This window comes from Pomacea canaliculata, linkage group LG7 (genome assembly GCF_003073045.1).
Source record: "Pomacea canaliculata isolate SZHN2017 linkage group LG7, ASM307304v1, whole genome shotgun sequence".
NCBI lineage: Eukaryota > Metazoa > Mollusca > Gastropoda > Architaenioglossa > Ampullariidae > Pomacea > Pomacea canaliculata.
The window spans coordinates 9,945,607-9,968,949 of NC_037596.1; the positions used below are offsets into that span (position 1 = coordinate 9,945,607).

General features: G+C 37.5%; 2 protein-coding genes across 2 annotated transcripts; both read right to left on the reverse strand.

The window, feature by feature from the left end:
• Window positions 1-16,589: 16,589 nt before the first annotated feature.
• LOC112568522 lies at window positions 16,590-18,925 on the reverse strand. The gene is made up of 3 exons (XM_025245835.1): window positions 18,717-18,925; window positions 17,455-17,742; window positions 16,590-16,948 (listed from the first exon to the last, which is right to left on the reverse strand). The coding sequence occupies exons 1-3, from the start codon at window positions 18,904-18,906 to the stop codon at window positions 16,590-16,592; spliced, it is 837 nt and encodes a 278-aa protein (XP_025101620.1). The 5' UTR covers window positions 18,907-18,925.
• A 24-nt stretch (window positions 18,926-18,949) lies between these two features.
• Window positions 18,950-22,241, reverse strand: LOC112568651. The gene is made up of 5 exons (XM_025246060.1): window positions 22,132-22,241; window positions 20,870-21,214; window positions 20,371-20,498; window positions 19,459-19,653; window positions 18,950-19,016 (listed from the first exon to the last, which is right to left on the reverse strand). Exons 1-5 carry the CDS (start codon window positions 22,217-22,219, stop codon window positions 18,966-18,968), a joined length of 807 nt encoding a protein of 268 aa, XP_025101845.1. The 5' UTR covers window positions 22,220-22,241; the 3' UTR covers window positions 18,950-18,965.
• Window positions 22,242-23,343: the final 1,102 nt, after the last annotated feature.

A 23,343-nucleotide genomic window follows, 5' to 3' on the forward strand; every position in this document is an offset into this window, starting at 1 on the left:
TTTATTGCCATGCTAGTCGGCAGTGCCTGTGATGTCCACCCCCCCTTTTGTCCGGGTAGTAATTGAAGACGACTGGCCGATGGCAGTCCACACCTCGTGTACTCCTACCTTCCCTCGCACGGACGATACCACTCACTTCCCCCCGGTGGGAAGATATCGGCCTTTAAATCATGTCCAAGGGAGGTAGACGTTGCACACTCTTTTTTTAATACACTTATTTCCCTTGTCACACAGCAATAACCTACGTACTTCATACTTTAAGATAAGAAATTTGTACCTGGGTTACTTATCTTGTCATGAAATTAATTTGCTTTTTCCCATATACACATCTGTTTAGGAAACTTAGTACTTGTTTGTTATCATATATTATATATAATGTTATAAAATTATAAACATGAAATATTGCAATATTTTTAAATTTTTGTCCGAGTTGATAAAAATAATAGATAATGTTTGAAAAAAAACAAATAAATAGTTTATTTCTAAATTTGGAGATTGTAATATTGTTCTTTTAGTTTTTCGCAAATATTTTAGTTTCGTAGTTATATTTCCACCATGATGGTGCACGTCACCAGGAAACTGGTGCTTCTACTCATCGCTTTCAATTTATTCTCTAAAGGTTTGGTCTTGATAGTTAAGATATGCTTAAAACATTATAAATCCTAGTTTAAAAAGTAAATTTCATGAAACTTGTTTGATCTCACGTAGTTAAATGACACAGGGAATGTTTTTTTACGAATAGGTCAATACACTAGACTGTGATTCAGCGGAATGGAACGTATTTATCAAAATGAAATTTTAACAGACTTTGATATATGTAGTTTGGTGTTCTTACTTATAGTTTTGTATCAGGTTTGTGCTAGCATGACAAAGGTTTGATTTGTTTATTGGTTCTTAGCAAAGTTGTTTAGTGTTTGTATTATTTGTTACTAGTCTGCTGACGCAGAACAGTTCTTTATTTCATCCCTCTCTTTATTGTCATTTCTCATTAAAATTATTGTTATTATGCTTTTGCATGTTTCGCCTATGTTTATAACAAGTTTGGTATTTGTGCAGTTATATTTAGTCCATGTGTTTTCTGGATAGTGCATGTCATCATCTATACAATTCAAATGTTCCAGCTCTGAGGTAAATGTCCAGCAGGTTCTTATTGCTTTTCTTGCTCATGAATGACTTTATTGTTACAAAATATTACTTATTTATTTGTTTTGTATTAGAGCAGAGAAAATCTTCTTTACCATTCATTTCTTGTGTTCACTGGAGGTTGAGAGGTCTAGAGCTTTTGGTCCAAACTGAGTAGGTTACCAAAAGGCCAGTCTTCAAGAAGGAGGGTTCAAACTTATGCACGTTTCGCGGCGATGGTAAAACTGAGCATACATAGATTACATCTCCTGCAAATTAACCTGTGCCCTGTTGGTTGATTGGTCTAAAGCACCAAAAACCTTGACATGGGGCTATGGATGGATAGACAACGCTAAAGAAATCCTAGGCTAGAGAAGTTAAAGCTCTAACAACGACCACGTGCCCTGATGAAAATCTCCATGGTGGAGCCAGCAAAAGTGTACAAGCACCAAACAAATAAAAATGAGTTTCTACTGATATTTGGAACGCCAGGATAGCATGCCATGTGAAAGAACTCTCTCTTGAACTAGAACAGTACCGGTCGGACATTGGACAAAGAGGTGGCTGGAGCCATAAAAAATGTAGACTCATTTACAAAAGTTTGTTTACATCTCTGCCAGACCGCACTCACAACCCTGTCAAAGTGTAAGTATAAGAGTTTTTGAAACAGCTGAAAAGGGTCATAGGGGCAGTCCTAAGAAAGGATGTCTTCGAATAACAAGGTGATTGTAATGTCAAGTTCGCCCCAGAGGCCTTTCACAAATGGGCATGAAGGGCAGGTGAATTTGGTCTAGGTGTACCCAGCTACTTGGGAGTAAGAATTCTTCAGTTTCTGCAAAGTCACTGACACTGTAGCCATTACCCTCCATACCTGTTGTGACTGAAAAATTGAAAGCCGACATTTCCCAGATAATTTTAATTTTGTTCATAAAAAATCGATTTCAACCTTTTTCCAAACCGTTTCAAATGCAGAATGATCAAGGCTCAAACAATCCAGAAGCAGACAGTGGCAGTGACCACAGCCTTTTCTTAATGAGCCTTCAGTTGGATCTGAAGGGGAAGTACACTTCAACCAACCCTTAACCTGGCTGGACCTAATTGTCAGTGAACATTTTCAAAGCTCAAATTGGAGACAGGGTCGCTGTTCTGAACGTAGGGGAATGTGATGTGTGCATCCTCTATAAAAAACATCAAAATGGTGCTACTTTCAACAGCCCATTCAGTGGTAGAGCGATCAAGGAACAAAAAACAGCCCCTATCAAAGGACGGCCTTGTAGAAAGAAAGAAGAAGAAGCTTCCAAGTACAAAGCAGTGAGTTTTGACCTCAGGAGATAGATGAAAGCAGCTAAAGAGAACTGGGTCTAGGGCTAATGCCAGACAATAGAGGAGGGTATAGCGCGAGGTGACAGCAAAAGTATCCATCAACTACTCCAGACCCTCACCAAGAAATAAATCAGGGGATGTGGTTAGGTCTCCTGTTTAAAAAGCGCTGCTTTTGCAAACTGAAACCTGAATGCACTAAATATTGCAAGGACTTAACAACTTTCAGCAGAGGACAGATACTAACATCCCTCAAATCAACCAGACTATATTAACAACCTTGCAAAACTACCAGTACTACGGGAAGAGGTCGAGACAGTGGGACAGTCTTTAGGGATCGAAGCCTAGCATTGACAGTATCCATGCTGAGCTGCTTGACCAGGGTGAGGAAAAAATGCTAAAGGATGTTAGTGGTCTTTGTAAAGGAATCTGGGGATGTGTGAAACGGCAGTTAATAGATATATCACTTCCAAGAACTGGACGCAGCAATGAGTGTCAAAACTACAGAACCTAATCAGTCACCCAAGTAAAATTATGCTGAAAGTAATCCAGATTTGACCGAACACCACTTCCGAGGAACTGCTAGGAAACGAACAGGCTGGCTTCAGATCAGGAAGGAGCAGAGTTGAACAGATCTTTAACTGTCACATTCTGAAAAGAAAAGAATATTTGTAGTAAAAGTTCTAGTAGTAGTGATATATATATATATCCAAAATAAGTCAGACAAATTAGATACATTGACCAAGTCGGAACTATTTAGAGATAAAGAATGTTCACCGAAGGCGACAAGGTGCATCGCTGTCTTTGAACTTACTGCGTAAACATTTCAAAAAAAATTGAAAAACTGCTTTCTTGACTTTTTTTCTATAGTTTACGCGTTGTATATGTCTTGTGACATGAAATACATACCAACAAATTTAGACATTATCCTCTGGTTACGAAAAAAACGTCTTTTGAAGGTATCATGCGATTTCATATGCCATAAATCATCGAATAATCCACTGCGTCAAATAGGCTTTGATATCAGACAAATAATACATTTTTCATAAAGTACATTTGTTCATCATTTTGTTTTAGTAAAAAGTGCTATGAGCATTGCACTTCACTCACAGAGTAGTTGTAGTTTCTGTAAAAGTTTAGCATTACAACAGTGACACAATGCCAGTCCATCTTCAAACCCCTCTCAGTTCTTGTTACTCAATTCCTTTTTTGTATTTTCGATACTTTATTTGTTTAGTCATCAGTACTGTTGTTGATCCTACCGTGCTTTGTATGTTGTCCATGTGTCATTCTTGTCTCAAGCTCTAAGAGCACGCTCCTTACAAGCTTGGGTATGCGCTTCATAATTCACTCGATTATCAACATCATCAATCATCAATCATCATCATGTATATCACGGTGTATACTGCCAAATACTTTCTCAAAGTATAGGAACATGGAGTAGCTGGGGCTGTTCTTTGAGCTATAATCTTGTTTAAAGGGATACTCAAGGCTTGTGATAAGGCTCTGGCGACGGTCAAACGTTTCAAAACTATATTTAGTTACAATTACAGAGCACGAGAGCAATACAGGAGAAATAAAGGATTCGTTTCTCACTTAATTACCATTTATTAGAACTATTTCAGTTGCCGATGTTTATAAAAATCTAAAAACTCCAGTGAAATCGACCCTTGTGTCCTTCCGCCGAGTAATCCCGATATATCTTACCGAGATGGAAGACTTGTCTCCTTATGACGTCAGTCTCCTTATGACGTCAGTCTCCTTATGATATCAGTCTCCTTATGACATCAGTCTCCTTATGACATCAGTCTCTGACATTAAGTGTCTGTGGTCATTGGAAAGATTTTGCGTTGGATTAGTGATATCCAAACTAATCTACAATCAAGATGGCTTGGAGCAGACCTGGGCAAGGGCCGGCCCGCGGGCCGCATCCGGTCCGCCTCCTGTCTCTGACCGGCCCGCCCGCCACTATATATACAGTATTGGATAAAACTGAGTTAACTATATTAGTCCGGCCCTCTAAAACCATCCCAATTTCTCATGCGGCCCCTTGGGAAAATTAATTGCCCACTCCTGGCTTGGAGCATAATACGTCCCACTCTTTGGGCTCCCAAAGCTTTTTCGTACTGGGATCGAGCCTTTCTATTGGTATGACCCACTCTTTATGTATCGCCTTGTCTTTAGGAAAGTGATAAAAAGAAACTTTTGACACTTTTCCCATCTTTTCGTGGCAATCGGGTGCAGCTCATTCACGAGGCATGGTTCTCATGTGTCATCTGTTAGGACACTGAACTTATACTTCAATGCTAATAAACATTTCCGCTAAACTTCTGAGTCTTTAGGCTAATCCATGTCAAAGTGTGGATGCCTTTGTTCTCTCACTTTATCTTTTCTGAGCTTTACGTCCTGCCATAAAGTGAATCTTCTTTTATTGAAAAATATTCCCCCATTGACAAGATCGTTTTCTTCACAAAAATCATTCAACTTGCCGTCGTTGTCATATACCCTATACCTTTCGTTCTCATGAGCTGCAATGATTATTTCAAAACAACAAAAGAATCAGATTAGAGTAGAAGCTAATCGGTAAGCTTCTTCTGTTTAGTAGCCACATCTCCATATTCATCAAGCTTTCCATTTTGACCTGTTTTGCACTTACGAATGACGCAGAGGAAGAGAACAACAGACTTCTACAACAGTTTACAGACATCAATCGAAAACATTCCTAGCTATGACAATACTAAAGCAGAAGATTGTGTTGTTTGGGGATAATCATTGCAACCTCTTCTTTGTAATGGGTTTGTAATGTAATCATTTTAACTTTAATGATCTTAGGAAATCCAAAAAGATATGGGATTCAGATTTGATGTGTCTATGACCAACCCAAAGTACGAGCTGAGCCGATGGCAGTCCGCACCTCGTGTACTCCTACCTTCCCTCGCACGGACGATACCACTCCTTTCCCCCCGGTGGGAAGATATCGGCCTTTAATGGAACTCTTCTTGGTAAGGGGGAAAAAAACCTGTGCAAGGGAAGCTACTCTCATCCTGTAGCAGACGACAACAATTCAATTCAATTCAATGGAACTTTATTATCTCACTAGGAGAAATTATATGACGTGGTATGACAACTGGCAATAGAGGTTTTTGGTTCTAGGAACAGGACAAATGATGGATTTTTCCAGATATTTGGTACAGTACTCACTTTTACAGACCAAGAGAACAACTGGGTAAAAACACCAGACAGCTGAGTCGCACAGTTTTTCAACACTCTTCCACAAATACCATCAGGGCCACATGCGTTCCTCACATTCACCGGTCTAAAAAGGATAAAACAGCGTTTTCCTTAATCACAAAGTCATCCAATTCGCTCCCATGCTGCTCCTCCCCTACTCTCTCCTCCAGTGCAGAAATCACATTAAATAACTGTCACTATAGATGTCAGACACTATATTTACCCGATTTTGTATCTGTTCTTCGCCGAAATTTGAAGGGGTCCCATGGGACCCCATTGACGAAAATTGAAGGGGTCCTCCGAACTTTTAATGCGTACTGTACGCAATTTTTTGCGTAAGCAGAAGCCCTGTATGTATTTTTAGACATCCATTCATACAGCATTTTGTTGACTCATGATTTTTGTAAATTTTATTCTTAATTTTTTATTTTTATAAATTTTATTCTTTGTACCTTTTGTACCGCTAAATTTACTTTTTACAAGAATAAAAACTTCCATATCAGATATTTAATCCAGTTAGCATTCGTGATTGGAAAAACGTGTCCTTTGTCTCGACCTTAAAGATGACGTCATGGAAAAACGTAGTTTCGTATCCATCTAGACACACTTTAATGAGTCAAGTGAATTGTTTTTCCAAATAAATTTACAGTTAAGATAATAATAAAGAAATGTAAAGTAAAATTCAAAAAAACGTATTCTCGTCTTCACGCGATTTCCTTTCACAGTAACACGAGACACAATGTTCTGCAGAGTTTTAATATTTCTATGGTGTTTGGCCTATGGTTTGTAATTTCGATTAGCATTATTTTTATAGTACTAAATTTCCTGATCATCCACCTATTAGACGTGGGTTTTCCCCATTTATATATGCTTGAGCAGACTGTAAAGTGGCAATCGTCTTTTGTTGTTTTGGCCATTTTGTCGAATTTGGACTAAACCAATGCAGCATAGTTTTTTCTTTTAATGTGGTGTATACGATATGCATGAAAAGAAAAAAAATAAATAAAAGTGTTTACTTATCAGAGGCTAAATTTGCTTAATGCAGTCTTGTTGTTCTTTTATTTCTTGATGTTATGAAAGTTTTTTTCTAAACGTGAAGAATACTTCTGTTTCAGTGATGGGCAGCGATGTGGATCATTGTTTCCAACATGACCAGCAGGGAGAGATGATACACATAACATGCGAATTCAACAAGAACACTTTCAATGGAGGGAACTGTCCCATAGTCCGTGCAGACCCTTATTTTGACATAACCGTCAAGGATAGCGAGCTCTCAGTTATCTGTTCTTTGAATCCAACAGGAGGAGGCCAGCTTAGACCCCAGAATGGCGCTGGAGTTTGCTGGTGCAACCATACATTATTCAGTAGCTCATCTTGTACATCATTGCTAAACACAACTTCTCTCGGAAGACAAGTGACTTGGAAAGGTTGCTCTCAGATAACAATAGAGCTGGAGGCAGAAAACATCAACACCACGCATCGTAAGTATGGGCTAATGTTCGTGTTTAACGTATTTGAATAACTTGCTTAACTAAAATATTTTGTGAAAAATTAAGCAATATTTATGTAGAACATGCAGGGATCTAGCATACTTACCCCTGTGTTTGGGTGTGTGGAGGTATGTGGTTGGATAACAATGCATGACTACATGGAGAGAAGGGTAAAGTAAGAGAGGGTGAGATGGGAACTGACATTATATAAGACTTGCCCCACGAGAAAAAAAGAGGTTCCTAACGCCTCACACCCCAGTGACCTTAAAAAAAGCTAGGGAGCAACCCTTACCACAGTCATTACACCTGCTTTATTGCCTGAGGCAGTGAACTTTTTATCCAAAATATTCTCGACATCCAGGCTTAACTTGATCAACTGCCTGTGTACTCTTCAGCTCTTGCTAACAATGTCGACGATATGGCAAGGCCAAAGTGCTCCTTTACTTCCTTTAAGCCTATCTCGGAAAGTGAGCTTATGACCATCATACTCCAGTCAAAACCCACAACTTGTCCACTGGAGCCGATTCCTACCCCACTACTGGTAGACTGTCTAGACATTTTACTCCCTGCCCTCACAGAAATAGTAAATGATAGCTTCTTCATCTTCTTGCATCTTCCCAACTACCTTCAAAACAGCCTTAGTGAAACCACTGTTAAAAAACCCTATCCTCGACATCAACATATTAATTACTGCCCAGTCTCAAATTTGCCACTTCTTTCCAAAATCATTAAGAAAGTAGTTCTCAAGAAAATTCTATCCTATCTCTAAAAAAAAGATTTTTCCATCATAGTCTGCTTACTGTACTGCTCTGTTCATAGCACTGAGACTGCCATGCTTTAGTTGACAAACAGCATTTGTCTGCTCATCTCATTCCTCATCATGTTAGACCTGTCTACTGCCTTTGATACTAGAGGCCCCACTACTCTCATTCATAGACTTATGGCATCTCAGGCTCCCCACTCAACTCAATTAAATCTCTCAGATAAAACTCATTTCTAGTGGATGGCTGTGTCTCCACCAGTCTCTATATGCTCAAAAATCCCCCAAGGTTCTGTAGTTGGTCCCATCCTCTCTATCATGTACATGAAGCCACTTACTACTTTAATTGGATCTCACTCTATATCTGACCAATCCTTTGCTGATGACATTCAGCTGTCAGATGTTCTCCATCCCCGGCACACGCTGCTATACAGAGCGTCCAAGATTGTAGTTCTGATATAAACTCTGGATGACCCACAACAAGTTAAAACTCAAGGACGCAAAAAACAGAAGCTTTAATTTTTTTCAAAGAGGAGAGCCAGGGTTTACTCCTCCCCCTACTACTTTACTGAAATCTTGTTTGTCCACATTTCTGCCCGAAACCGTCACTACTCATCAGACTCCCGCATTTTATCCTCCCTCCAACACAGACAGTCACAGGACAACGGACGTCCTCCCTCTGTGCTGCTAGGCGGTGGAACTCTCTTCCACATCACATTCGCTACACGGACTCCAAGTCTACATTCAAATGCTCACTGAAAACATGTCTGTTCACAGAGTACAATCCCTGATCTACTATTCCTAACTCCCTAGCAATACTGTCTGTCATGCTGTCATGTAACGACTCCATCTAACACTGTTTATAGTATCTACATCCCTTCATACCTTCGTCCATTGCTTTATGTTCTACTCTTGTACCTCATCTTTATGTTGTTCAGTGTCTATATGTACTTCACTGTCCACTGGCTGCTATCTTTCATTTATCATTATTGGTCTGCACAGAGTGCGATTTTGTCTTGGTCGTGATGCTGCTCGTTATACGTTCACAACAACAACAACAACATCATCATCATCATCATCATCATCATCTGAAAAGTCACAGAACCTGTTCCACAAACAGTTTATTTCAATTCCCTCTCTACTATGCCTCTATGCATTGCTTTTAACAGTTAAAGGCACACTACCATACTGACTTTTCCATAGAAAGAGCCAAACAAAATGTAGGCACCGTAAAAAATAATGTGTAACTGGAAACACAATTTTTCGTCTTAAGAAAGAACAGAACAATAAGAAATAACATGTTTGTTAATGTAATAATGTAAAAAACAAAAACAAGGAGCAGTTTTTGTAGTTGGACAATTTAAGGACCAGATATTCGTCTGAGCATCTGTGAGAGAAAAAAAACTATTCTTAAGAATTTTTTTTCTTGTTTCCAGCAACTACTGTTGAGACAACGAAAGACAATGTAAACGCTCCGGCAGGTGTTGGAAGAATTGTTGGAGGACTTGTTGCAGGACTTGGTGTATTGATCCTTTTCTTTTTTTTTAGGATGTCGTTGGTGTAAACATAGTGAGTATGTCTTTCTGATGCCATTTGCTCTATCGTGAGGGTACAGTGCACGTGAAGTCACATCTACCGTCTGTGCGTAAAACTGCTTACAAATTTAACATATGATATATATATACTAACGGACAAGAAATTAAGCCATCACTACAGACACCTGTGCAGGCTAAAGAAAGCAATATAAGTGTTTATGCATGAAGCTCAATAATTAACCCTAGTTAATTTTACCAGATGTTTACTACGGCTTGCAATCACATTGTTTGAGTTTTTATTGGGTAACTCTCCCTTACACCCTACTTTGCGGCATGGAACATTAGAGAATCCCATAATAGCAAGAGGTTGGGAGTAATAGACAGACAGGGAAAAGTGTTTGAGAATAAAGTAAGGCAGAGAAAGAAGGTAAAAATGTTAAAAGTATTTTATGTAAAATGTCATGAAACGGTTATATATGTTTGTGCTTCTCCATCCCTCTTCTAATCGGTGTCTCGACCTTGCTGATTCTAAGAGTAAAATTATGTTTGCTTAAATTACAACCATTGAGACTGATACAAAATACATTTGAAATCGAGATTCTTTTGGTCTTTCGTCCTCGCTCTTCTTCGGAGTTATGGTTATGTTTACTATCTACTAATTGTCCTTGTAAGTGTTCTACCTCAAACAGACGCTCTGTTGTCGTGATAGTGAAAGTATTAAATGTAATGCTTTCTGTTTTCCTTTCATCATTTTTCAGGAATGGGAAAAGTCTCAAAAAGTCACATTTGAATCAATATACTTTACTGCCTCTTTCTAATACTTTTTTTTGTCCTGACTCGGTCCAAATTCAAATCAGATATTAACTTGACTTCTTTCTGAACAAACCTCAAATTATTTAATTAGTCATTCAGGACGTTCATCTGATTTTCTTGTTTCCAGGAAAACCTAGAAAGGGGATGGGGATCCATTGGCTAAACTGAAGCGTGCCTGTCAGCGCGTGGAAAAAAATGTGAAAATCAAGGGCAATGGTCTCGTTTGCCTACTTACAAAGAGATGTTGAGCATCAGCGCATCTTTAAAACGCCGAGGGACAAATCAACATACCATAAAACGACGAAGTCTGTAAAATATCCTAATCTATAAAACGGTTATATACAAAAGGCAAAATAACAGAGTAGCAGAAGTGTGATCAGACACTACTTTGTAAGTTTAGAAACAAGACGCTTGATTTTGATTTCTCTATTTCGTAAAAGAGCAACGAGATGCTCACAATATATAAATATAAGTATAACTTCTTGAGTGCTTTTCCATTTAGACGTTTTAGTATCACTGGTGGTAGTAGATGTAGTAAATGATTTCTGTTTTCCAGGATATGTAACAACAGTGTTCATCCGTTAAATCTCTTTAAACAATAAGCTGGGATGTGGTTTGTGACTTCTGTACTACACGTGTTACATCGCTCCTGCCTTTTGTAAGACAGAAACTAGCAGATACAGCCAAGTTTGTCTGTTTTCGTAAGGAGTTGATAGAGAAATTTGAAAACTAGTCTTCACAATGCCAAGTGTAAATAACCAACATAACTCTTCCTCGCTTCATCTGCTTTCAAACGTGGTTCCCTCCCCTGCAAGTCTTGTGCTCAATGTCCAGTCATGTTAGTTGAAGGCTGACATCCATTTGTCTTCTAAACTGATAATAATGTATAAGCTCTTTAGCTGGATGGTAGGGGTTTCCCATCCAATCCACCCGAGGCCATGTGTGTGTGGATGGGGTGGCAAATTAATGAGCAAAACAACAAGATAGTTATCACAGATATTATAAAGACACGTGACGCCTTCTGCAAAGTGTGTGATGTGTGACTTCAGGTATCTAAGCACCTTAGGTGTATGTGGGAGAACGGATGGTAGTCTTCATGTGTAGAAACTTTTCCACCCTTAGTAGAAAATTGTACTACTAAAGACCAGATATGTGTGCGAGTCATAACTGGCTAAAATCAAACTGAGAAAATTTGTGCCTGATTATAATGAAATAAAATAAAGAGTAACACGTACGAATGTTTCACATATTAGTATTTAGTCCAGATCGTTGCATGCGTGTGTTTTTATAATCTTTAAATACCTTATATTATCTTTTATGACACTAGTTTCAAAAGTACTTTTCAGGAACACAAGCAAACTGAAAAAAATTCATTCTTAGTTTACGAGGTTGTTTTTTAACAAATGTCACAATGCTTCATTTTTACCAGTCATACAGAATACAAGAAGACTTTATCATTTAGTAGATATATCCAGGTGTTTAAAAGCATCAACTTCAAGTAATTTAACTAATGCACAAGCATTGCCTAAATTTTAGATAATATGAATATGGAGTGCATAAAGTAATAATTAACACGTGGAAAGCCCAATCCTCGTTTATGCAAATACACTTTGACCTTTCACCGCGTTTTCCTCTTCTTTTGCTCACACTACTAGAGGAAAGACTTGTCTGAAGTCGTCTGCACTATCATTCATGAGTGTTCAAGTATCAATCTTCTATGAATCAGCTTTGGTTTGGTAAAGCACTACATAATAGGCACTTGTGGCGGAGTTTTTCGGAGGAGAAATAAGTAGCAGGCATGGTAGATAAAGCGAAAGTAAACAAAAAATGTTAGGACTTTTCAAATATTTTAGAAAACCTCTAGATAATAACCTCCCCCCACAACATACTATTAATTTCACCAGATTAAATGTAAAACACCATACCCCACTTTCAGACGGAACTCGGTGTAGGTTGACCGGAATACAGAGCAGGGAAGAACGAAGCACACGTGTCTGGTGTGTAAGCCACTCAGCAACATCCTCTAGCTCTGTAAATGTTGACTGAGCTCTGTCTCTCTCAGGCTTGCTAGCACTAGTCCTCTCTATCTTTATTTCTTTCTAGCTAGTTTTTTTCTTTTCGTTCATATGCACACAATTTTATTTTTATGAAAAGTTTAATTTTGTAAAACGTTCAGCTCACTCTGGACATTCCATGACCTCTGAGTCAGTACAAAACTAGCGACAGTGAAGTTTAAACTTATACAAGATACCGTTGGAACGATAGAATAACAGAACTGTAGAACGATAAACAGAGGAAGGTTGGTGCAATTGCCATTATGGGATTAAATATGTATGGATGCTTGTCTGAAGAAAGCTGCTGTTACTTCGATCAGCATTTGATGGACGAATGCATGTGTAATGTGTGCTTAATTCTTGTTCGTTATTTTCTAAGTGAAAACATTTTAAACAAAAAGTAAAAGATATATTTTCAACTTTACTGTTAGTCGAAAAGGACACTTTTTTCAACATAAATCAGTAAATTAATGATTTTATTTATTTTAAAAAAATCAGGATTTATCATCCAACATGTTCTTTGTTAACATTGAATAATTATTACAGCGCTGTCGACTTCCTCGATGATTTTCTTCGCCATAATGAAGGAGACAGCTTTCGTTGTACAAGTACGTGGGACAAGAGAGACAACTGTCTTCACTTTGTACTTTCTGCTACACAACCGCTGTCGACAAGGGAGACAACTGTTGACTCTTTCAAACTTTCCTTTTTTCCACCACTAAGCAAACTTGCATTTCAGTTTTTTCGACTCACCTGTATCCTATATTTATACCATAATCACGAGAATAACAAAATGAACATTGTGTGCAGTAACTGTGTATATTGACAGACTAAACATATTGTAATGTCACTATAATGTTACTATTACAGATTTCAAACACAGTTATGAGTCGATAACTTAATTGCTGTTTTCAAACTCAGTGATGGGTCATTTGATGTTTTCAAACATTGTAATATTTCCTTTGTACAGTGGTCACAGCTACTGAGTGGGTTTTGATTCTTTATGTGACACTGGTGTCAACTGGTAAACGAGTAGATTATTCAAAACACCTAAAATACTTTCCTTGGAAAAATAATAAATAAAATATTTTCCGATCACAGCTGAATATGAAAATGGTTAACCTAGCAGGCTGTCCCTTCCTACTAATTGCCTTGTGTAGCACCTGTTCAGGTTGAGTCACTGTCATGTAGAAATGCTTGTCTTTAGAGATGACTGATGCCAAAAATCAGGATTTATCATCCAACATGTTATTTGTTAACATTGAATAATTATGTACAGCGCTGTCGACTTCCTCGATGATTTTCTTCACCATAATGAAGGAGACAGCTTTCGCTGTACACGTACGTGGGACAAGAGAGACAACTGTCTTCACTTTGTACTTTCTGCTGCACAACCGCTGTCAACAAGGGAGACAACTGTTTACCTTCCAAGCTTTTCCTTTTCCCGCCACTAAGTAAACTTGTATTTCAGTTTTGCTCGAATAACCGGTATCCTATATCTATATCATATTCATGAGAATAACAAAACATACATTGTGTGTAATAACTGTGTATATTGACAGACTAAACATACTGTAATGTCACTATAATGTTATTATCACAGATTTCAAACACAGTTATGAGTCGATAACTTAATCGCTGTTTTCAAACTCAGTGATGGGTCATTTGATGTTTTCAAACATTGTAAAATATCCTTCGTACAGTGATCACAGCTACTGAGTGGGTTTTGATTCCTTATGTGACATTGGTGTCAACTGGTAAAGGAGTAGATTATTCAAAACGCCTAAAATACTTTTCTCGGACAAATAATAAATAAAAAAAATCCTTCGATCACAGCGGAATGCAAAAATGGTTAACCTAGGGCGCAGAGCAGGCTGTCCCATTCCTAGTAACTGTCTTGTGTAGCACCTGTTCAGGTTGATCAATGTCAGGTACAAATGCTTCCCTTCCGAGATGAAGGATGAAATACAAGTCAGACACAGCAGATGACCAGTTCTAAAGGCAGTTTATTCTCTGAAGAGACCATTCTGAAATGAAAGTCGAGCACAGGTCATGGGGATTACAGAAAATCCTAATACAGTATTTTCTTATCGAAAGCACTTGTTTTCAAGCACCGATTAAAGTAGAACTTTGTAAAGGACCAATGCTTACTTCTGGCATTATCCTGTGGGAGAAGATTTAGTAAAAGTTCGTTCATCGGGACAAGAGGTTTATCACTGGGTCAAGAGAGGCTCTGTTGTGGTGTGTCCAGACTAGTTTGAAGCTTACTAGAGTCACGGGAACATTATCTATCCAGGGGTGGCCTGAGGCATGTGCAACAGTGCATCTGCAGAGGGCCACACAATCCCAGATGCCGCCACTCCAAGTCTACACATAAAATATAAAACAGAAAGAGAAAGTAACGACACAGCTGACGGCAATGTGGCTGAAAGACATTGTTTCTTGTTAATTAGTCCGCGGTATTTACTAATGTTGCTTTCAATTCTTTTCTGCCCAGGGCCGCCACGAGACTAGAGGTACCCTGGTCTACATCTTATTTTCAGAATAAAGTGCAGTGAAGCTAGGTTTTGATCCTCTTTAAAAATGCAGGGCCTACTCAAGGTGAGCCACTTACTAGTGACTGCTGCTGCCATGCTTGTTTTCTATTCAGATCTTTGTCTCGTCATTTTCTTTCAGTGCAAATTATCTTTAAGAAACAAGTCTTCTTTTATTAAAGTATTTTATTAGAGCCACTTGCTAACAGTGATGGCACCATTGCCGTGTGTACTCGAAACATGTAAGAAAAAGAATTGAGGGTGACGAACGAACAAGGATCGTAAACAGAAACAAGTGTAAATAAATAGAATGCATGCAACTAAATAAGGAAGTAACAAGTTTCTACAGTGATAAATATCATAAAATTTTCATAATGTTATTTTTCCGTGGTTTAAAAAGGTCATTATCAACAATTACATGGAAAAATCTCAAATGCGCCCAGTATCAGAGAATAAAAAAAAATAATAATACAATGTAAACTGCAATGTCCGTGATTGTTGCCCATTCAATTTTGATTTAGAGAAGATTTACTCACCTGTCTGAGGAGTGAATTCAGTTTGAGCCTTTTTTAAACTTCAGTCGAAGCTTGGGCTTGATCATCTTCGACTTCTAATTAAAGTTCGAATCTGTGGGACTGCATTTCAAATGAGTCGTTTCATTTTCGGGGCTAAAACACCCTTGTTGAACACGACAACCTGAGAGATGTTTCTTCATCTGACTCCATATGATTATGTGACCCGAGACACACTTGCTGCTACAAATACTACTTACATAGAACAGAACTCTCCTGTGTAACGGGTAACTTTATTCTGTTTACCTACTGACAGGTGAGAATGCGGATGTTTGAAGGCTTAAATCTTGAAAATTAGCATAATTATAAACTCGCATTTTAGGAATTAATATTTCAAAATTAACTTACCCCAATCATAAAAAAATGTTGACCTCGAGTTAGCCTTTTAGTCTACCTGCATAAGGGCAATGTACTGAGCTCTAACACTGTGTCGGTGATGGTAATAAAAGTATTCTGGAATGCAATTTTCGAATAACGGGGCGCCCACTCCCAGATTCCTTTTCGTAAAGACACATGCATAAAAACATTACCACAAACAGAAAAAGGTGGTCACGTTTGTAGACAGATAAGTACAATTAACATGTATAATAAACATAAATATAGCTTAACTCCTCCCATGGACTGAGTCCTATCGTAAACACACCCGTATACAAACCCGACCTGCGCTGTTGACTTTGACCTAGTCGTCCTGTATCTCGAGATCACCTGCATTTGGCAAAATAGTCTGCTGCACTGAGCTTTATCAAATCTTTTGAAAAACAATGCGCCCCATTATGTAACTATGTTTCTGTCATGGTGACAAGATAATGGTACTGTTGCAATACCAAGCATTGACAGATAAAAACATCCTTCGACGAAATTTTAAGGACTAAAAGCTTACCTTTACTTCTCTTCTTTCTCAATGCTGTAACGATGATTGCAATGAAAACGAAAAAAGCACAAACTCCAGCTGAAATGGCGATAATAATTTGTGTGGAATGAGCCCCTGTAGTATTTCCTGTAAATAAAATAAATTTTTATATAAGCTTATCTCAGCTTTTTAAAACACTTTTAAATGTCATGCATATTTTACCAAAAGAACTGAACTAGGCTGGCAAAACTAGAAAAAGTCTACTCTCTTGTCTTAGCTAGTTTACAGACTAACACAGAAAACAACATTCAGGCCAACGTACGTGTCGTGTCTGTGGTACTGTGGATGATCTCAACAGTAAAAGTTTCATTGCCATGTTCGTTGATGACCAACAACTTGTACAAGCCATATTCAGAAAGGATGTTGAAGACTGTGAGCTTACATCTGGCCATGTACTTACGGTTTGGTTGGGTATTACAGGTAACATTCATCACTGAATCTGAATATTTCTCAGAGGAGCTGATACTACTGTTCAGCACAGGTCCTACAAACCATATCTCATACTTATGGGGGACTGGGTACGAGATGATGTCAAACATTAGTTCTTCTGTTTTGTTCCGAAAAGGGATCTTGCCGATGTCATTGGCCGAATAACTTCGCGGCTTACCTGAGAAGTAAATGTAAATGAATTTACACATGAATAACAATTTAAACAAAAAATAGTCTTCTTTTATACCCTTTTTTTCTTTTTTTCTTTTTTTTTTGGTCTTTTTTTGGGGTCTTCTTTTATACTTAATTGCTATGTCTATACAAGTGGATGCTAGCAATTATTTCCATAGAATAAATGTAAATAAATACTTTATAATATGGACATTCGTAAAACGCTTTATAACTGTCAATGGCGCACCTAACTCGAGTATGTTTGTCATTCTTTGTAGAAAATTCACTTATAATGGCAACGTATAGAAGAAAAAAAATAGGCTTAAAGGCTTAAAGGGAGGTTTGTCGAAATGAGATTTATTGGATTTTTATTTTACTGAACTGTAGTAATTAACCAAAATTAAAATGGCAATTTGTGCAAATGTTTAATCAATCTTGCCATAAATTATCTACAATATCGACAAGTTCAGTCTTACTAGAATAAAAGGAAAATTTCAAAATCGTTTAACTTACAACCGACATAAAGGCTGAGGTTGTAAGAGTTAACTAAGTCTGGTTTATTAGAAAACTCATTCCACGCAGAGCACGTGTAGGTAGCTGTGTCCTCACAGCGAGCGATGAAAGTGTCGATGACAGGAGACGAGTTGTTTCTGATAACGGTGTCGTTGTCGTTGTTATAAATGAAGACAGTTGGAGTGGGTCGGCCCTCCGATTCACACCTTAAGTGTACCTGGTGACCCTCCATCACAGTCTTACTTCCTTCACGACCGTTAGCAGAAAATCGTGGGACTTGGGCTGCGTCTAGAAATGTGTTAATAATATACGTATGTCAAAATGTCAGATTTACTTTGGAGAAATTTTAACAGCTCTGACATACGTTTGTATCGGGTAGGTTTGATACTCTGGTAGTTAGTCAAAAGTGGTAAATCAAAAACCTGCTAGGATCATATGCTGAAAACTTTCCTACCAACCCACACCTGTCCAATAGAAGTGGCTACCTGAGTTTCAGGGAAAGTTGTAAAAAGAGAAAAATGGACTATGTCCACTATGCTGTGGGACATTTTTACTAACTTTATTCTCTTTCTCGTTGTATGTTATATATATATATGAAAGGTATGTTTTACACACACACACACATCCCATCACAGAAGGCAATAATGATCAAACAACTCCTCTGAGGGATGAGCATGCATAGTTTCACAAGTGAGCACAGTGACAGTTATCCACGCACTAAACTTTCCCTGAGAAAGGTGGCTGCTAAATATTTTTGATTCAATCCACTTTACCTTGGGTGTAGATCGTGAATAATTCACAATTCACATAATTCACAAATGACTATTGTCATGATGTCAGAAACAGTTGTCAGCTGACGACGGAATTATCGATGTTACTAATAATCATCTTCAACTGTTTAGAGACTTGTTTAACAAACAGTATCTCTCTTGGATAGACCAATTTTTCAGGAAAATACCGGGCAATATCGGCTGGTTAGTTCAAATTTGGAGCAAAGCAAATAATCTAAGCTTCTCAATGCACATCTTTCACTAATGACAAGTATTTGAATAGTCTAGGCCGTGTCCGCAATATCATATCAAATGTAATTTTTTTTTTTTTTTTTTTGCAGGGTGATGTACACAAAAATAAAGATATCGTCAGTTAATTGACAATTACCACATTTTTTAACACTGACGCTAATGAGTAATTTATCATTTAACTAATTTATGAAACTATTCTTTAATAACACTCACAAGCAAGTTTAAAAATTGCTTACTTACATCCTACACTAGCGGTGTAATTCTCTCCCTGGATGGTTGTCGTCCCCCACACGATGTCACATCTGAACCAAGTGCTACCATGATCTGACAGAGTCAGGGACTGAGTGTAGTTTAGTTCTTGTGGTGTAAGAGGCTGTTGACCTGTGACATATGTCTCCTGGTTTCTCAGGTTACCTGTTATCCATCTCATGTACCCTGTAGGTTGTCCGAGACTTTGTGTTCTACAGGTGCAGGTGACTTCAGTGTTTTCTAACACATAGGGCTGTGGGCTACACCATGTGGTTGGTGGCGTGGGCCGTTCTGAATAAAAAGGACAATTTCTAAAATACTTATAGCAAATTAATTATTTGATCTCATCTAGTGTTCTTAACGTAGTCTGACAATTAATAGCAAGCGCACGCACAACAAACTGAATGTGTTTAAAAGGATTTTTTAAGTATCTAAAGCTGCATAGTATATTGCAGTACTTATAAACTGTATGTTATGAAACTCACAACTATTTGATGTATGTGTTGGCTTGTGTGAATAAAGAATAAAAAATCATGGGCGAAATGTATTGACAAGAAAATCAAAACAAAGTGAAAAGATCTTTAGGATACAATAACAGACTTGTATAGTATCTGAGTGAGTGCGCTTTGATGTGTGTCACTGAATTCTCTCCTTTCTTTAAATGTAAAATACACACGTGGATCGAAACTACACTGATTTCCTAATTAAAAAAATCAAATATGTGAGTACCCACTGCGAATCGCTTATGACTGGCAGAAAAGTATTGTCCACCAGGTGAGACAGAAACATAAAAGCCATAGAGTCCTTTCTCTGATGGGAGAATTGTGTTGAACAGACAGAAACCGGACACCTTCACTTCACTCTTTGTGATGTGTTCATTACTAGATGATGTTGCCATAGTCATGTTTGCTATGGTTTTATTCTTTGACTGCAAGAATGAGAAAAGAAACGTGAATTTTGATAAATTTTTAAATACATTTCAGGTTGTAAAGGAAATGCTGCAGTAAGTATTAACGACACAGATTCCGGTAAATAATACAGTTTATAAAAAATAGCACTGTTTACGGTATACTTCTTTCCTGCTAATACTACAAACATTTTGTTACCGATGACTCTCTAGAGAAAATCAGCGATCTCACCTCCACCATCTCACCTCCTCTCTCACACACTGAAGGTAAGACTAGGAGTACAGACTATAAAACCGTCAGTAAAAACTTTCGACAGAGTGGACAAGTAAATTTACAATGATTTAAAAATAATTGATGCCACAGAAGCTAATTTGCTATTTATGGGTGTGTAGACCAATAGACTATCGGAAATATTGCTAAGTAGAGTATTTGAGGCAGAGTAATGCATCTACATATAGATACCATTAACCTTACATGTCTGATAGACTGCTACATTCTATTCCTGTATGAGTCACTTTTCAATAATCTAAGAAGGTACTGGAAGGGCAGATGTCTTAAAAAAACAAATACCTTCACTTAAATTTGAGATAATTTACCTGATGTAAATAGTGAAGTTGTTGCCTTATGCTCCAGTGAGTGTGATTAGGAACAAACAGAAATAGGGAAGTTGTATATCTAGTGCGAATTGGCTATTGTAAGTTAATGATATTATTGATAATATTGATAATATGCTGTACCAAATCGTGTAAGAGGATTAGCTGACATCTGTAACTTTTCCGAGAGGAGAAGACACTGGCGACAGTACACGACACACTGACAGACCAGGACACATTAGTTGCCGTGCATGACACGTTCTTTGGTGGAGCTGTTGGGTGAGAAGGACAATAATAAGGAATGTAAAGAAAGAAAGGAATTGAATGGCATTTAAACGGAATTTTAAAAGTTATGTTACACATAAGTAGAAAACAATTACTAAACACAAAAGTAAAGACGTGGATCTACTAGAAAGAACCATTTACAAATATACTTGTGTCAACTCATAGGTATCTACACATGTTCATAACAAACTATGATGTAGAGAAAGGCACAGACAAGTTTCTCAAGCTTTGACTTCCAAATTGTGAATTTTAAATCCGTTAAGAGTGTTATCAGTGGAAAGAGTGGCTATAGTGGTCATTATGTTCATGATTCAAGCTTTATTCAGCTTAATGAATTGAGAGAAGAAAGACTGCTTACCCACATAGTTGAGTCCACACCAAGCTGACATGTTGTCAACATCTCTCACACTACACCCCAGATTGCCGTTCAGATACTGGATGTTGTTGTATATCAATGGGTTGCTCGCAGGTTTGACGATCATAGCTGATCTGTGGGCATCTGTCCTTCTTGCGATGAAAAGCTCGTTCACTGTATCCAGCTGAACACACTGCTGGTCGCACACTGCTAGAAAATAGGCAATTGTGGTTTTACTTAGTTGTAATCTCCATTGTACTGGCCCCTCTGCCGTGCAGATGAAATGAGTTTCTTGGTCAGCCAGCAGTTCCTGAACACCATCACTACCGCAGGGTGTGAGACTGATTCCTGTTATTTATCAAAAGTAATGTTTAGAACTAATACATGAACCATAATTTTTCATGGAACTGAATTATGGTAAACATCAGACGAGATGAATTTGAGATTTTGTTTATTTTTGCTATTTCAGGTATATTAAAAAAACATTTAGCTTTGTGACAAACATATATCCATTTACCATTGTTTTCTATTCTGACAAGGAGTGCTATAGTTTAAATCAAGTATATTTAAATATTTAGTTGCCTTGAAAAACTATCTTTATTCATTCTAGATTTAGCTTCATTTGAAGTATTTTGCAGAAATGAAGAATCTCAGTTATTTATTATGAAGCAGACTAGGTTTATCTTGATTTCTTTTTCTTCTTTTTAGGTTAGAGTATTGCACAGTTTGTCTGATGTCACATGGTTTTCTTTTTCACATCAAAGAAGCTTTTTCTTTTTCTAGAACATTATTAAACATAACATAAAAAATACCTTTAAGCAAGCTTGAACTTATTGCTGAGCATGAAAAACTATTTCCGCTGACATATTTGAAAAGAATAACGATATCACAAGTGCCAAACAAATTTTAATAAACAACCACAAAAATATTGAATGAAAAAAACCAAAACTTGCCTAAAGATCTTGAGGGAAGAGAAAGACTGATAACACTCAGAAGACCTAATGTGTCATTAAAACCTGTTCAAAATCTGCATTACATGTTGGGGGTGCCTTTCAGTAATTAATCAAGCTCCCGTTCCTGATAATTAAGGTTTTTATGAGTCTTCATTGCTAATTTTGTTGTCTTCACTGTCTATACGTTCTCTCCTCAGCTGTATTTCGATTATTATTGCGCAGGTAGGACAATGTTATTAATTGCCAAATTACTAAGCTACACCCAAACAAATTGAACTTGTAATTACTGAAACTTGATTAATGTGACTTCACCTGTTACAAACGGCAGACAAAATAGAAGAGCCCACGCTGTCCTGACTACTATTCCTTTTCTGGTCTGGATATTCAGCTGATTACACATGATTGTATCGGTGATAACTGATGTGGCTATCCGCATGTCCTTTGTGTTTACACCACACGAGTGGAGCTTACACGAGCACACAGGAGACACAGACGGTTATATACTTGATCACATAGGCGACGCTGTTATATACCAGATCACACGAAAACCTGCAAATATTTCCTTGTTAACTTGTGTGCCTCTCATGTCTGGTTCGTCATCTTTTAAGACTGATGATATTTTAATCAGAAATTACAAAACCATGTGTAGTGCAGCGCTTTCAATACTGTGAACAAAAATCGTTTTAACGCGTTATACACCTTAATGGTCAGCAATCACCAAAAATAGTCAAGGATGCTTGGCATGGTCCAGCCCAAAACTTTCCATATTAATTGTTAGTCTGATTGGGGTTTGTTCACCTTATATTCTATGATAATGAGTCCATTAGAAGAAAGAGACTATATTTCAGTATGACAGGATGGAAAACTTTCAACAGATTTCCGCGTTCAGTCGTTTTCTCGCCGATAGACGGGGTCACAGTATGCAGGGCTTCCTCTAGTTTGGGGTCAAGTCCTATTCTGATTAACAGACACTCAAGTAATACAGAAACCTTCCCTGTCATCACATGGTGGACTATGTGATGATGTGTGGATACATTCTGCCGCTTTTACTTGTATTTTATTGTTAGCTTCTGTAAACATAATGTTGAAACAACAGAATATGTGACCTGTTATTAATCTGAAATACCATTTAAAGGATGTTGAGGATTATCATTGTTCTTCTTCTTTATCTGCAAATCACTACAGGTAAAGATTCGGCTCGGTGAACAACCACTACGACTCAGCTAAATGAATTTAATTTTTAAAAATTTCAAAAAAACTGAACATACCTTCTAAAATCACCTACTGTACTCTTGCACTGTAAAGAAAAATAAATAAATAATGAAGGAAATTGTAATCTTCTCTTCATTGATGTGTCCTAAAAATGTAAGGTGACTGTTAATATTTTAGAAAAAAAACCAACATTTTAACCTTAAAGTATTCTAGTTGCTAGAATTTTTTTTTTTTACCCTTAACCACATGGAAACCTGAAATACTTTTAGATGTGTACAGTTGTTTGAAGAATGTAAATAGACCATTATATTG

Bases quoted from the DNA above. Each gene is read 5' to 3' on its own strand.
- LOC112568522 (XM_025245835.1), bottom strand. From the start codon at position 18,906: ATGAGATGGATAACAGGTAACCTGAGAAACCAGGAGACATATGTCACA. The intron at 17,743-18,716 runs GTAAGTAAGCAA...ACACATTTCTAG, and splicing joins TTACACCGCTAGTGTAGGAT to ACGCAGCCCAAGTCCCACGA. The intron at 16,949-17,454 runs GTAAGTTAAACG...TTTACTTCTCAG, and splicing joins CCTCAGCCTTTATGTCGGTT to GTAAGCCGCGAAGTTATTCG.
- LOC112568651 (XM_025246060.1), bottom strand. From the start codon at position 22,219: ATGTGTAATCAGCTGAATATCCAGACCAGAAAAGGAATAGTAGTCAGG. The intron at 20,499-20,869 runs GTAAGCAGTCTT...CTCACCCAACAG, and splicing joins GTGTGGACTCAACTATGTGG to CTCCACCAAAGAACGTGTCA. The intron at 19,654-20,370 runs GTACAGCATATT...TCATTCTTGCAG, and splicing joins TAATCCTCTTACACGATTTG to TCAAAGAATAAAACCATAGC.